A 15,969-nucleotide genomic window follows, 5' to 3' on the forward strand; every position below is an offset into this window, starting at 1 on the left:
AACTCCCACAGCCTGTGGCGCCGATCCCGCAGGCAGCTGGAGCGGCCCGGCGGCCAGCACGCGAAACTCACGTTTGGCGGGTACTCGACGCTGGGTTCGAACGTGCCTCTTGACCGGTGCTCGCTGAAGTTGAAGGTGCCCGTCTGTTCGCTGAGGGTGTAGTAGGCACCGAAATCGTGCGCCGACAGAAACAGCTCGACCAGCTCCCCGTCCTGTGGCGGTAGAGGGGACAGTCAGGGGCGACAGTCAGGGAATGGTCGGGGGAGGGGGATCACGCGGGCGAGGGGAGCCGGAGTAGACGCAATGTCGAGGAAGGCAACAAACGGGACAGTGCTGCTCACTGCCGCACCTGGACACATTTCCAACCAGCTGCGTACGTTGCTGTGGGTCATCACGGACAAAAGCTCTGGATATGCGGGGCGATTGTGCGCTCTGGGCGCCATCTCCTGCCGGCCGACCGAGCCGAAGGGAAGAGAGCGTGACCCAGAGGCGCGTGCCCCTGGCGCCCCACCGACCTGCACCCTGATGCTGAGGTGCTCCCAGTCGCCGACGTGGTTGCCCCAGAGCCGGCCGGCGGCCCGCTTGCCCTCGTTGAACGGGTGGAAGGTCCAGTAGGTGGCGTGGAAGGAGGGCGGCGCCTGCTCCGGCTGGATGCTGTTGGTGGCCAGCGGGTCGCAGCGTGTGATGGCGGCGTATACCGGAGCCGCGTCCGGCTCGGTGCCGGCTAGGAACGGGGCGTGCTCCACCTGCGGCGTGCCCAGGCCTGCCGGGGTTGGTAGCGTCACAGTCCAGCCCGGTGGATGGGTAGGGGGAGGGGAGGAGTGGGTGGATGGGCCGGGGATAAAGCCTGCGAGCTGGGACATGAGTAGCACCGGGTCGAGACAGATGTGTGGTACAGCTGGCGTCTGTTCTCTATCAAGCCCAACTCGTTTCTGCGGCTGGCCGTCTGAAGAATACGGTCCGGTGTTTGTTTGGGCCGGTGCGGCGGACGCGCGCGGCGCACAGCCCGCCCCTGCGCGGCCCATTGACAGGTGGCCGTGGCGGGCGCCGGGGCGCCACACACAGGGCCGGCGCGTGGCCTGTTTGGGCGGCGCGGCGCCGACCGTGACGTCTGAAGATCAACAGCCGCCGGCCGGACTTTAGGCCGTGCGTCAGCGTTCCGCGGCGCCTGGCGTGGCGCTGCGCAGGTCCAAAGTGCCGCGCGCCCATCGGAAATCGGTCGCGCGTCGGCCATGAGCGGGGGCTCGCTGGGCGGCCCGTGCGGCGGCCCGGAGGGCGGCGGGGCGGGGCTGGGCGTTAGGCGGCCGACAGCCCCGGCGACCCGCCCGTGGACGGTCGTCCCGCCTGTTTGACCGGGAGAGCGTGCTCGGAGGTGCTCGGGTCCAGGCGGGTCAGGCCGAGCCCGTTAGTTTTGCAGACCGGTCGCCTGGCAACGGCTGACTGTCACTGACCTCTGACTCGAGACGCCGCTCTGCACGGGAGCAATGTTTGTGTGCGCCGCCGGCTGCCGCCCGCGACACGCCGCAGAAGTAGTGTTGGTTTGTCTCACCTGACCCTGCGGCCCATTCATGGTCCAGAGTACAGAGTAACTTTTGTGGTAACAGAACTTAGTTTGTGTGTACGGCTGCCTTGCTAAAGAACAGCCAGCAGTTTCAGTTGTGCCGAAGGATTAGGACCAGGTATTAGTATCACGGACGGGGTTATTGTTCGGGCCATCGTCCTCTCGTCGATTTTCTGACTCCGAACCATGACTCTGATTCCGAACCATGACTCCAAACCGTAAGTGTGCTCTCCCTTTCTGTCACACAACGTTGTGGGGTTATCCAAACCCCACACGGGAGCCACGTGTTACATCACGGACGTCTTCAGCCCAAACGCACGCGTCCACGCGGGACGCGCGGCGCGGACAGCACTCGGCTCTGGCGCGCCGCCGGCCCACCCACCTCTCGGCAGCGGGGCGACCAGGTGGTGCTCCTGGCTGTCGGGGCCGCCCGGCAGCGTGCCGTTGGCGAGCGGCAGCAGGCTGCCCGCCGCGTCCAGCACCTTCACGTTGCTGAGGAAGGTCTCGACGTCGCCGGGCTGCCAGCGCTCGTCCGGGTGCAGGTAGAGGAGCGGCGCGAACCGCACCACCAGCTGCTCCACCGGGTCCATCTCATCTTTGGAGAGAGAGGCGCGGCGCTCACTGGCAGCAACCGCGCACAGCGGGGGCCCACAATGTGGTGCATGGCGGCACAGAAGAGTGTGTTCATCTCTGGCTTCACCGAATGATTATGGGTTCTGAGTTCTGCTCTGACCGCTTTGGTTGAGCTTAGCACAATGGCCCGCCCGCTTGCAGCCGTCAGGAGCGGCCTCGCCAACTTCTCATTGAAAGTATGCGCGGTTCAGCCTACAATGTATTTAAAGGTGCTCCAGAGACGAGACATGCTCTTTAGTTTGTGCTGTCAAGGTCACGAGCCCGCGCTATGACATACCCAGAGGTCTGGGTCGTGCCCGCTGCGGCCGGCCGTCAGTACTGCCGCCGCCCGCTGTCCCGCCGCGGAGCTTACCCTGGCGCTGATCCAGCTCCAGCGGCGCCCCGGCCGCCCCCAGCGCCAGCGCCAGCACCAGCAGTGGCCACACGCCGCTCCAGCAGCGTATCGGCAGCATCGTCTCACTCAGCGGGCGCCGGTCTGAAACACGCGCCGTTCCTGGCTGTCAGTTGGCCCGCAACGGCGCGGAGAGTGCCGCGCTGTCCATCGGGAGCCAGTGGAAACGCCGCCTTTGCGAGCTGACCCCGAGACCTCCCAGTCAGAAGGCGGCCGCGCGGCTGACCGGCGTGTCGTCATTGCATCAGCTGACAGGAGCAAGGGAAACGCTGCCGGGCACCAGCCCTCGATCCCCGGGGACTGAGACGGTCCCGAGCTTGCCGTCGACCACGGAGCCGCCGCATCGCAGCAGCTCGTCCAGGGTGGAATGTAGACCTTGGGGACGCCTGCGCAAACATACATTAGGCGTGGTTAACACGTATAAACCGTGGCGGGTGTTTGCCCTTGGCATGACCGCCAGGCCATGCATACACTTGCGCTTTTAACCTGAAGGTGGGCTGCCGGCTGGGCTGCGTGTTTGTGACGTCACGCGCGGGGGGCCGCTCCGTGCAGCGCCTGGTGCGACGCGGACCCTGTTGACCTCTGGAGAGGTGAGAAGTGGAGGGAGACGCAGCGCAAGACTGCCGGTGTGAAAATCGCGCGCTAGGTAGCTGCTGACAAGCGCCGCAGGAAGCTGAGGGCTTAGCTAGTTTTGCTGGCTTCGGAGGCGTGCAGGCGAGACGGCTCTCACCCACCGTGGGAGAGCTGGAAAGGTTGAGTTGGGTCGAATGTTTGTCGCGGCAGTCGGAAGGTCATCTGGTGTTTTGGTGGGTCATGGCAGGTCATGGCATGGTTCAGATGAGTTTCTGTCCCACCACACAGCCCTCGCGGATGTGTCTGTCGGATGACAGCAGTTGGACGTAAGACACTCTCAAAGAGATGCGCGGAGCTCCATCCACGGGCGGTGGTCAACAGCATCGTTATGACGTCAATGGCGTACTTTTGAGACAATCCAGACCTGTTATGTGGTCACATGATATGGTACGAATAACTGCGTATGCGGCTCATGTGTTGATACTCGAGCGGGGAACCGTTTCCGCGTTACCGTCACTTAACGGCTTTACAGCCGCCGCTGCGAAATTGAGCGTTCCGTTATCCTCTGTCGCGGAAACTCACGGACCCTGAAATTGCATCTTTTGACAGTGTGCGCTTACTGACAAGTCTTGAGCTGTACTGAGAAGTCTAATAAATCAGTTTCCATAGAATAAAGCGGAAGTTCGGGTCCTTAAAAATATATTTCTAGTATTTAAGGATGTTCTGATCCAAAAAAGATACGAATATAACGCTAACGGATACTGGGGAAACAGCAAATCTTGACCCCTGCAATGTTTTTAGCCAGCTGACTTCGTCGTAACGAGGTCAGCTACGACCGAAAATGCCGTCATGATCAGGACATCTTGCACATTTTCGAAAGCACGACTCCCTTCTAAAGGTCCTGTGTTGAACCCAAACTTCGCAAAATTGTTGCAGCGCGGAGGATGAACCCAGTGCGCAATGGCAAATGTCTTAACGATGGGGATAAAGCGGCGCAGTTTTTCGATGGAGCCCACCCCTCTAGCTGCCTGTTGGGTCAGCGGCTGCGCTGGTGCTCCTGGGGCAGTCGTGAATGTCTCACCTCGTCTACCGGCGCCGACAGCTGATCTGGTGCGCAGAACCAGCGTGGGACGGGATGACTGGCTGACAGGTGGCGGCCTCTGCCACAGAAGCCCCCGGCCATGGTCGCGGGCTCCCCCTCCCCCGTCGACCACCACTGGACTTCCCATGCCCGCAGCGTGACATCGGTCCTCCTCGTGCGGCCAGTGGGCTCGCGTGTCCCCATTGCATCAATTTACGTGTTACCGGGTTTTACCACATGGCGGGGTGAGATGCGCAAGACGTGCGACGTTGCTTAGAAGTAAGTGATGGGACTTTTTGTGAAATGTCTGGTTGGCAGCTGTGATATGTGTTTGACACGGGGTGTGTTATTGACCCTCTCCCCCGAAATATTGTTGCTTCAGTCTGTTGATTGTGATCTGTTTTACCCGATTTATGCTGGTGTAAATCCATTTTTACCGTAAGAACTTCCTTGTCAGGGAATGCCAATACAACCTTCGCCTGCATAAACTTTCAATCTAACACGCAACCAGTTGTTACACCTTTTCACGTAAAAATGATTGGACAGGTCATGATTACATCCAGTCAAGCCAATGTATTGCTCTCTGCCTTTCCAGATGGATAACGAAAACATCATTACTTATTTTGGTATGGCGCGATGCATTGCAGTGGTGACTGAACAGTTGTGGCATAATTTTAGCAATGGTTACTTAATACTATTCCTGTAGCACTTCCGTTGTTTTTCCCCACTCCTGGCACTGGAGTCGTTTCCGCTGTTGTGTTCCTGGATTGTTAGCTGCATGTTTTATCTCTTCCCACCCCTTTCCCTCTCTCTCCCGTTCTTTTCTTCTCTACACTTGCCCCCTTCTCTGTCTCTGTCTCTGTCTCTGTCTTTGTCTTTGTCTCTGTCTCTGTCTCTGTCTCTGTCTCTGTCTCTGTCTCTGTCTCTGTCTCTGTCTCTGCCTCTGTCTCTGTCTCCGTCTCCGTCTCCGTCTCTATCTCTGTCCCTGTCCCTGTCCCTGTCCCTGTCTCGGTCCCTGTCTCTGTCTCTGTGTCTGTCTCTGTCTCTGTCTCTGTCTCTTTCTCTGTCGCCGCCTCTGTCTCTGTCTCTGTCTCCGGCTCTGTCTCTGTCCCTGTCTCTGTCTCTATGCCTCTGTCCCTGTCTCCGTCTCTGTCCCTGTTTCTGTCCCGGTCTCTGTCTTTGTCTCTGTCTCTGTCTCTGTCTCTGTCTCTGTCTCTGTCTCTGTCTCTGTCTCTGTCTCTGTCTCTGTCTCTGTCTCTGTCTCTGTCTCTGTCTCTGTCTCTCTGTCGCTCTCCCTCTCTCGCTCCCCCTATCTCTCTCCCTCTGCCTTTTCCCGTGTGTCCCGTCATTCCCTGGTCGTTGCGAACCATCAGGGGCATACTCATCATATTTCCTATGACGCCGCGGGCGTTTTTTCCGTGTCGCCGACAGTGTTATTTCCCAGCAGAGAATTGCATCGCTTGCGTGGCGGGCTATTTCTACACCCTTACTCCGTATAAAAAATGACGAATTCCACTGCTCCATGACGTACGTGGACTTCCACAAGTGTAAGGATAGCTGCAGGGAACATAAGGGCTGTTTGTGCATGAAAGGCCATTGTTTTGGCCTTTTACGCACAAACAAGTGCTTTTTTTCATGCCACGACATGGCATGAAAAAGCATTACCACGGTTGGGACAGATTATGCTTGACGTTTTCACGTGGTTGGTTTAATCGTCGTTTAGCTGTAACGCAACGCTCTGTCCAGGAACTGGCTTGAGTCCGACCCGGCTCGCAGTCGATTTCGGACCCATAACCTTTGGTGTTCCAATTTAAGTGGACGGATCCGTTTCACAGGTGACTGAAACTCAGAGTCCCACCCACCAAGTAACACCAACGATGAACTCGTACTTAAACTAAAATTCAAGCCTGTGGAAGCTGAAATAGACTCGGATTCAGGTATTCTGGACAGCTCGCATCAAAATCAGGCTCAGCCACAAGCCAAACTTAATGACTGACGAAGCGCGATGTTGTCTCGCCAGAGGTCAAGTGGTGAAGGGCTGGTTTACGACCCATGGCGATCCTAGAGAGGTAACTCGTACTCAAGACACGAGGACCCCGGGCTCAGGCTAAGGCTTCTCCGCTCAGACGCATGCCGCGCACTATTGAGATAGGACCAGCGTATCGCGGCACGAGCCCAGGACTGCAGCCACATTGCGGTCAGCTCCCACAATAGCTGCCGCAGGCCCGGGCCATCGTACCTGTGCTTGATTGGAGAGGCTCGTGCAGGTGTGTTACCGTCCTTGGAATATTGAAATAATCCTCAGTTTGCCGCAACTCAAATGCATAGTGATGGCGCTTGGGTAAGGTAGCGCAGGTCGCCTGCTGCAATGCAGTTACCAACCCTGGCTGCTGAGACTAGACAACGCGAATTGTTGCCAATCAAAAGACGAGCACGTCCATCGCACATGTACTCGTCGGCACCACTGGCGTTTGTACCGCACTGGCGGCTGCGTTACGCACCACCGGTGTGCAGACGGTGTCACCGGTACAGCATCGCCCGTGGTGGGTCCGGCGGGCCGGCCCGCTCCCGGCCGTGCCGTGCTGTCGGGCCTCACCTGCTGTCTGGGTGATGCGGGAGGCGAGGTGCGCGGCAGGGCAGGGCAGGGCAGAGCAGGGCAGGACGCCGTCCGCCGCCGTCCGTGGTGGCAGGTCGTCGGGGACTGGCCGGCGACGCGGACAGCGGCAGCGCTCACACGCGGCATCTCCCGCCCCGCCCCGCTTCGCCCCGCCCCGCCCCGGCCAGCCCCGGCTAAAGGTCGGAGGCCGTAGTGGTCGCTGCCCCCCCCCCCCCCGGACCGGCGGACAGGGCGACCACGGCAGCCACCCCCACGTACGGTGGGAGGCGCTTCGCTACCGTGTTGGTGTGCTGCTGGAGCGCGCCGCCCCGGTCGCGGCCTGGCCGGCTCGCCGAGTCTGGGGGCGGGAGGAGGAGGAGGGGGAGGGGAGACCCCTCGGCGCTGAGCGGACCGAACAAAAGCCGACGTACACTTACGCCAGCAAGTGGTGACACACCACCATCTACTGTGCAGACACCCTCGAAAGCTGTTTGCAGTGTTGGCATCTGTGTGCTCGATGTTTTACGGTTGAACCCGTTCCGGGCCGAAGGGTTCTGTCGAAAGCCCACCTCAGGTATTTCAAGGATGGTTAGAACTGATGAGGAATGAGGATGCAAACTCGAGGATGATGTAGAAATGATTAACTGATGCTGCTCCACGTTTATTTCGATTTGAAAGTTTTTTCGAATGCTCTCTCTGAGCTTTCGCCATGGTGTAATATGACCTACAATGTGACGATGACTCGCCTTGTAACTTACAACTTACAACTTGCTTACCTCGCTACAACTCACGTTACAACGGCCTCCCTGGCATAGCTTGGCTTTCCCCAACCTGGCGACCTGACATGACTCGACCCCATTTTGGATATTATTATTACATGGCATGCCCGTCTTTTGGCGGAGTACGCTTGTCACGCGTCGAAGCGGGCTGGTTAACGTCAGATTCATTGGGATCTGAGGTCCAGGGCAACTAACGATGGCGGTCTGCGTGCTACAGACTACTGCTGTTCCACTTTCCGCGCGCCGAATTTCGGACGCCCCATTATCGTATTCCATCTTATCCTGGCTGGCTCATTGGTCACCGCTGGCGCCAAACGGCCGTAGCTGCCGATGAGCCTCTAAACCGAACGTGTCACTGTCATCACCATGGTGACTGATGGCACCTCTGCCTCAGGACCATGTGGCTGCCGCCTTCGGCTCGGGCTCGCCAGCGGCCTGCATTGTCGACATCGGCGATCAGAAGACGTCCATCTCCTGCGTGGAGGACGGCATGTCGATCCGGGAGACGCGGGTGAGTCGCCGCCGGCTCCTGCTAACGGCGGCGACCTCTCACCTCAGGTCAACCCTGCAGCGACGATGACCTCGCGTGCTGGCTGATATATATATATATATATATATATATATATATATATATATATATATATATATATACCACCCCCAAATCGCTGTTGTATGATTAGGTCTGCGTTCCCTGAATATCACCCAGTACGCGATCCCTGTTTTTGATACACTTCGTCGGCACGTAACGTATGCGCGGTGAAAGGAGGTACATGGTATGCCCCTCCTTTTTCATTTCCCACATTTTTTAATTTCATCCGCCGTTTGCGCCACGACAGTGAACTGAAAAACTGGCTTAAGTGCAGAATATTAAAGTCGTCATGCTAAAGGTCACACTTTCGGAAGCATTTCAAGCGCATCCATTCATGTGCACGTATGGTCGGACCGTCTTCACATAAAACCGATCAAATGCAGGCGCTTGGTCCCGCCCCTGATCGATTCGGACGACACCTTGCGGAGACCGAAGCAACTCAATACCGCGGAGATGGTGGTGAAAGTCGCGGTAAATCTGGGGAACCCGGTCGAACCATTACCGCGAATGATGAAAGAATATGATCAACACTCGGGTCCCACGGCATGTTCGTACGCTTAGTTGAAGCACCGGGTTATCTCCGGTGTCATAGTCAGGTCTCATTTTTTATTCATTTGGCATTCTCAGGCAGTCGTATCCGCCAGTGCGTCCGGCAATGGTATGTTTTCATAACGTTGCGTGGACCCAATATCGCTTGCAGTTTTAGCACCGTTCAAATCCATTGCATGTCCTGTCTTAGATGTGCAAAAGTTCTCGACATATGTGCTGATGTGCCTAGATGTGCTGTGTGACTTTGGTCTGATCTTTGGCCTTCCGTACAAATTCGGTCATTGGAAACAAATGGGTATTGAATAGCCGCTGGCTCTAACTCGAGATGAACCGGAACGACAGACTGGTCTCTGACTATTTCTGTATGTTGATTGTGAGTTGACTGTCATGCCCTCTGCCTTGCTGATTTCGGTGAGAGTATGCTGTTGGAATTCCCGTGCCGTTTGCTTCTCTGTCTTACCGTGGATTCCCCATACTTAATGACGTCAACACCAGTTCTCTGGATACGCCGGTGCCTGGAAGTACTATGGTGGGGTGACCCCAGCTAGTTCTGTGAGGATTGGCCAGCGCGTTGTCTGTGCACTATTTCGATTTTTGTTTTGCAGATTCACTTGGAATATGGCGGCAGTGATGTTACGCAGACCTTCTACTGGCTCCTGAAAAAGAGCGCTTTTCCCTACAAACAATGCATGTCAACGTCTCGACTAGATGCACTTCTGCTGCACAAACTCAAGGAAACTTATTGTCATGTCGACCTGGTGAGCATCTGCACATACACCGGCGTAGTATGCTCACAGCTGCACATACGCCGGCGTGATATGCTCACGGCATCTGTGCATACACCGGCGTGATGTGCTCACGACATCTGTACGTACACCGACGTGATATGCCCACATCTGCACATACACCGGCGTAGTATGCCCACATCTGCCCATACACCGGCGTGGTATGCTCCCATCTGCACGTACACTGGCGTGGCATGCTCACGACATATGTATACACACCGGCGTGGTATGCCCACATCTGCCCATACGCCGGCGTGGTATGCTCACATCTGCACATACACCGGCATGGTATCCTCACGACATCTGTACATACACCGGCGTGATCTGCTCGCATCTGCGCAACACCGGCGTAGTATGCCCACATCTGCCCATATATCGGCGTGGTGTGCTCCCATCTGCACATACACGGGTGTGGTATGCTCACGACATCTGTACGTACACCGGCGTGATATGCTCACATCTGCACATGCGCCGGCGTAGTATGCTCACATTTGCACATACACCGGCGTAGTATGCTCACATCTGCACATACACCGGCGTGGTATGCTCGGGACATCGTCACATACGCCGGTGTGGTATGCTCACATCTGCACATATACCGGCGTGGTATGCTCGAAGCATCGCAATCTGAGTATTAATAGACGCGCCATCGATTAACCGTCATTGACTGTGGAAGCGCACGCGCCTCCCGAAGCATGGTCGGTGACCTGTAGTGCAGGTTATTGCGTACCACGGACCAGCCTCTAGGTCTCGGTTAACCATACGCACGCCTACCCCAATGACGTCGTCAACATCTCCTTCCCTTCACGCTTGTTTATAAAAGTCGTGTGGGGCACACGGGGCACCGGAAGCATTCCTGTGGCGTACGGGGACGGGGACGCGGGACAGGACGGTAGCTAACACCCCGAACCCGACGAACCCGTCACACATCCGGAGCCGTCCGTGCTTGCGGTGGTGGAGTGGAGGTGCCCCGGTCCGGCAGAGGCTACACAACGTCGGTCGCCGCTGCCGGCGCGCGCTGGCCGACGGCGGGGCGCCGACGTCCCCTGCTCCGGGCTCTCTTGACGGGACCGGGATCGGGTGCTGACCTGACCTGTGACTGTGGACTGTGCGACCCGCCTCATCTGACGAGACCGGCGTCAGGTTCTGACCTACTCTGACCTGTGACGTGACCGTGCGACCTGCCTCATCTGCCGAGACGGAGGCCAGGCTCTGACCTACTCTGACCTGTGACGTGACCGTGCGACCCGCCTCATCTGCCGAGACCGGCGTCAGGCTCTGACCTACTCTGACCTGTGACGTGACCGTGCGACCCGCCTCATCTGCCGAGACCGGTGTCAGGTTCTGACCTACTCTGACCTGTGACGTGACCTTGCGACCCGCCTCATCTGCCGAGAGCGGGGTCAGGTTCTGCTCTACCCTGACTTTTGACGTGACCGTGCGACCTGCCTCATCTGCCGAGAGCGGGGTTAGGTTCTGCTCTACTCAGACCTTTGACGTGACCGTGCGACCCGCCTCATCCGCCGAGACCGGCGTCAGGTTCTGACCTACTCTGACCTGTGACGTGACCTTGCGACCTGCCTCATCTGCCGAGAGCGGGGTTAGGTTCTGCTCTACTCAGACCTTTGACGTGACCGTGCGACCCGCCTCATCTGCCGAGAGCGGGGTCAGGTTCTGACCTACTCTGACCTTTGACGTGACCGTGCGACCCGCCTCATCTGCCGAGACCGACGTCTGGTGTCGGTGTCGCCCGGGCAATGGCAACATGTTCCAGCATCACCACACAGCTGCTAGGGTGCCGGTAGTGTAGTGGTTAACGCGTCTGCGTCTGCGTCTGCGTTAACCACTGCGCGTGAGGTACGGAGTTCGATTCCCCGCGGTGCCCGCCCTTCCTGCCAGGGTGAGAGGCAGGCGACGCCATGTAGCCTCAGCAGCTGAGTGCATCGTGAAGCCCCAATGACACACACCACGCAACTGCTAACCTGGCAAAGCAGGGCCCGGTGTTGACAGGTCTTGCCTAACCGGCACCGGGGTGACGCGTGCTGTGTTGACACTCGCAGACCCTGGCCGCGCCTGGCTACCTGGCGTGACGTGTGCACTAACCGGGACACGCACCCATCCAACCGGACCCGGCGCCCGTGTCTCTGTGGCCTGCCGTGGCCTGACTGTCCTAAAATCGTCTTCCCTGTCCTGGTTTACCTGATGTTCGGTGTCGGTATGACCCGGTTTACCTGATGCTATCCTACCTGGTGTTATGATGTTATCTGACGTGACCTGACGTGACCTGACCTGGCGGTGGGGCCCGCAGGACACGTGCGGGCCGCAGGAGCACACGTTTCGCGTCAGTAAGCCGCACCACGCCTCGCTGCAGTACACTCTGCAGCTGGGTGACGAGTGCATCATCGCCCCGCTGAGGTGAGCTGGCAGCGCCGGCGGCCCGACCTCATCAGGTCGGCGCCAGCTGGGCAGCTGACCTGATCAGGTCGGCATCAGCCGAACAGCTGATCTGATCAGGTCAGCATCAGCTGGGAAACTGACCTGATCAGGTCGGCATCAGCCGGGTAGCTGATCTTATCAGGTCGGCATCAGCTGGGCAGCTGACCTGACCAGGTCGGTATCAGCTAGACAGCTGACCTGATCAGGTCGACATCAGCCGGGTAGCTGATCTGATCGGGTCGGTATAAGCTGGGCCGCTGACCTGATCAGGTTGGTATCAGCTAGGCAGCTGACATGATCAGGTCGGCATCAGCCGGGTAGCTGATCTTATCAGGTCGGTATCAGCTGGGCAGCTGACCTGATCAGGTCGGCATCAGCTGGCGGTCGCCACCGAGCAGCTCGTCTCAGAGAAGAACAGCGGCGAAATCTGCGCGTCCGCCGCCCGTGCGGGCCTCTGTCTCCGCTGCGTCTCGCCTCTGTTTGGTGGCATTGCTCAACGACTGGATGGCTCACCGGGCCTGTATGTCGTGCTGACGATGTAAACGTCATGGGGTTATGCTCAGTGTCCGTCGGTGCGTCTACAGTCGCGCGAGATGTCCTTCATGTGCATTTCTCGCACATCCATTGTACGCGCGGTGGGGAAAGGTCAGTGGGGCGAAGCTGCCCCGCCCCGCCAGGGGCACGTCCCGAACTGCGCGCCGTGTGCCGGCCGGCCGCTGTCCCAGACGGTGCGGACTCAGAGCCAGCGCCCGGTCGCTTTCAGCTACTTCCACCCGGCGCTGTTTCACCTGACGGGGCCGAAGCAGGTGCGGCTACATGAGCCGTACCGGGGTGACCCGGACGACCCGCTGGACGCCGCGTACCTGCGCGAGACCGGGGTACGTAAGGCCGCGTTTCCTCGGTGGGCGGCCCGAGCGGCCGGGACGACCCGCTGGACGCCGCGTACCTGCGCGAGACCGGGGTACGTGCGGCTGCGTGTCCTCGGTGGGCGACCCGAGCGGCCGGACGTGGCCGTGCGGCTGCCGGGCCGGCGGCGCCTGTTGCGGCGTGTCGCGTGCCGTCGGCAGGGGCAGGCTACTGAGGGGTCGTTTGCCTGAGATCGTTGTCATACTGCGTAACGACAAGTATTTTTGGAGCTAAGGATGGTTGTTCTCGATAGGTGTCAGACTGCTTGTCAAATGGGACAGACGCTGTTGTTTTGTCCTCTAATGAATCATCTTTTCCAACATGTTCGTGCGTAATTTTGCACAGTTCCTAATTTGCAACAAATTAAACATTTTTGTGACACGTTTGCAAACATATCACAAAGATGCTGAATGTCACATACAAGTATGTGTGTGCAATTTCAGCTCGCGATCAATGTATGTATTGATCCCTGTTTTTGTCTGGTTTGGCGAGATGCATCGCGGTGGTGCTCTATTTCAGCGCAAGCGTGAGACCCAAGACGCAGCCAGCGAACCTGTGGACCAATCGCAGCTGGACGATGACGTTGACGTCATGGAGCCAAGCCAATCACTAGACGCCAACGGCCAGATCAAGATCGACAGGCTGCTAAGTCTGGACCAAGCAATTCTGCAGAGCGTGGACCAATGTGGTACAAATTCAATGGATGACCTTTATCTCCCCACGCTATCGAGCTTGCAGCGCAGCTACGCATGCCGGCCATCCTTAATGCCGTCGTCATTCATCCTGATAAAGCAGACCAGAGCCCATATAAGAGCTTCCTGATGAGCTCTGTCGCACGAGCAAGATTGATGAGCTTTGATGTGCTATTATGATGGAGTGACATAGATGGCGCATTGAAAGACAGCATTGGCGCGATAGAAAGGGACGTTTCTGCCTCATTTAGGTCATCACCGTACTTTACCCGCTTATGCAGACTAATGTGTCTGTCCACCCCTTCCCCACCACCTGCCGGTCTCCCGGGCAGCCGATGTGTCCCGCTGGCTAGCTGTGTCCCGCTAGTCAGCCGTGTGTCCCGCTGGTCAGCTGTGTGTCCCGCTGGTCCGCTCCATGCCATGTGCCCCGCTGCTCAGCCGTGTATCCCGCTGGTCAGCCGTGTGTCCCGCTGGTCAGCCATGTGTCCGGATGGTCAGCCGTGTGTCCGGCTGGTCAGCCGTGTGTCCTGCTGGTTCGCTCCGAGCCGTCGGCCGCGCCCGCCTGACCCGCCACGTCACGCCGTGCGCAGGCAGTGACGAGCTGAAACGCAAGTTCTACTCGTGCGTGGTGGTGGTGGGCGGCGGTGCCAAGTTCGCGGGCTTCGCCAACTGGCTGCGCAACCGGCTGTCGCTGCAGGTGCCCTACCAGTTCCGGCCAGGTGCGTGACGGGCGGCTTGCCATCGGTGCGGGCCACGACCCCCCAGCTGTCCAGCTTACCACCGGCGCCTGCTGGCGGCCGTTAGACCGCATCACCAGGCCGGGCAATCCCACGGAGGCTTAGCGGTGGCCGTGACGTCAGGTGTTTCGGTATGCCAGCCAATCATGGCACCGTCTGCTCGGTTGACTGCCGCATGTCTTCGACCGCAAACGATGTCCGGCTCGCGGACAGATTAGGGCCGTCCTCGCCGTTCGGGGTGTCGTCGTGACGCGGCCCGCACCGTTTCAGAGCACATGGAGATCGTGACGGAGCCGCGCGAGCAGGATCCGCAGGTGGTGACGTGGAAGGGCGCCTGCATCATGGCCTGCATGGAGTCAGCCAGCGAGCTCTGGATCCGACCCTCCGAGTGGCGCTCGCTTGGCGTGCGCATTCTGCGCGAGAAGGCCGCCTTCTTCTGGTGAAGGCTCAGATCGGGGACCATTTGTGAGCCGAGGGGGATACTTCGGCAGGCTTGCAAGGTTTGGCGATGCCTGTGAGGCGATTGGCGTACCGTCGGGAACCCCTGCAAGCGGCGGCAAACCATGAAACCCCTGCAAATGGCGGCAGACCAGGGGACGCTGGTGAGGGGCGGAAGGTCAGGGGAGGCTTGTGAGGAGCGGCAGGACCAGGGGACACCTGTGAGGGGCGGGAGGTCAGAGGACGCCGGTGAGGGGCGGGATGTCAGAGGACGCCTGTGGGGGGCGGAAGATCAGGGGACGCTTGTGAGGAGCGGCAGACCAGGGGACGCCTGTGAGGGGCGGGAGGCCAGGGGACGCCGGTGAGGGGCGAGAGGTCAGAGGACGCCTGTGAGGGCGGGAGGCCGGGAGACGCTTGTGGGGAGCGGCAGACCAGGGGACGCCTGTGGGGGGCGGAAGATCAGGGGACGCTTGTGAGGAGCGACGGACCAGGGGACGCCTGTGAGGGGCGGAAGGTCAAAGAACGCCGCTGGGTGGTGGGAGGTCGGAGGACGCCTGTGAGGGGCGAAAGGTCAGGGGACGCTTGTGAGGAGCGGCAGATCAGGGGACACCTGTGAGGGGTGGGAGGTCAAGGGAGCCTGTAGGACATCAGTGGGTGCCTCGTCAGGACGCTCGTGATGCGGTAAGGCGTGCCGTGCTTGAGGCCTGGTCGCTATGCGATGTCGTTCCTTGTGCCGGCCACAATCCGGCCGTCTGGTAACGTATTAAGTTACAAACTGTCAGCAGTTTACCAGTCACTGCCAATGCTAACTGTACTATCCATGCGTTTTGTTTGCATTGATGATTGCCTCCCGCTTTGGGATTGCTCCGGAACGACTGGAAATGGGCCACACAGTAGCCTTTTTGTCACGCTTTGTCTCAGCGTGTATGATGCGCTGCGTGCGACAAGCACCGCACGAACGTGATGGAATATATTCAGAGCTGTATAGGTTTCTATTGTTTTGCCTTCTGATTAAGTCCCCTGCCGCGTCGGGCTTAGCCAGTGGCTTGTCTGGAGATCTTCAGTGACGCGCCTCGCCTGACCGATGGCTGCTTGTGGGTTGAGCCTCGTTTGACCGATGGCTGCTTGTGGGCTGAGCCGCGTTTGACCAATGGTTACTTGTGGGCTGAGACTTGCCTGACCGATGGCTGCTTGTGGGCTGAGCCTCGTCTGACCAATGGTTG

At 58.8% G+C, this 15,969-nt stretch overlaps 1 protein-coding gene across 1 annotated transcript in view; it reads left to right on the forward strand.

Moving 5' to 3' along the window:
- Arp8 (Actin-related protein 8) overlaps nt 1–15,735 on the forward strand; it is a 28,096-nt gene extending 12,361 nt beyond the window's left edge. Inside the window, exons 8-14 of the mRNA XM_037222997.1 lie at nt 8,009–8,125; nt 9,358–9,510; nt 11,846–11,952; nt 12,737–12,851; nt 13,399–13,567; nt 14,162–14,290; nt 14,579–15,735. Of these exons, the coding sequence (XP_037078892.1) occupies nt 8,009–8,125; nt 9,358–9,510; nt 11,846–11,952; nt 12,737–12,851; nt 13,399–13,567; nt 14,162–14,290; nt 14,579–14,751 (963 nt within the window). The 3' untranslated portion in view covers nt 14,752–15,735. The remainder of the gene's footprint in view (nt 1–8,008; nt 8,126–9,357; nt 9,511–11,845; nt 11,953–12,736; nt 12,852–13,398; nt 13,568–14,161; nt 14,291–14,578) is intronic.
- Nucleotides 15,736–15,969: the final 234 nt, after the last annotated feature.

Source organism: Pollicipes pollicipes, unplaced genomic scaffold, assembly GCF_011947565.3.
Source record: "Pollicipes pollicipes isolate AB1234 unplaced genomic scaffold, Ppol_2.1 Scaffold_4881;HRSCAF=5763_pilon_pilon_pilon, whole genome shotgun sequence".
NCBI lineage: Eukaryota > Metazoa > Arthropoda > Thecostraca > Pollicipedomorpha > Pollicipedidae > Pollicipes > Pollicipes pollicipes.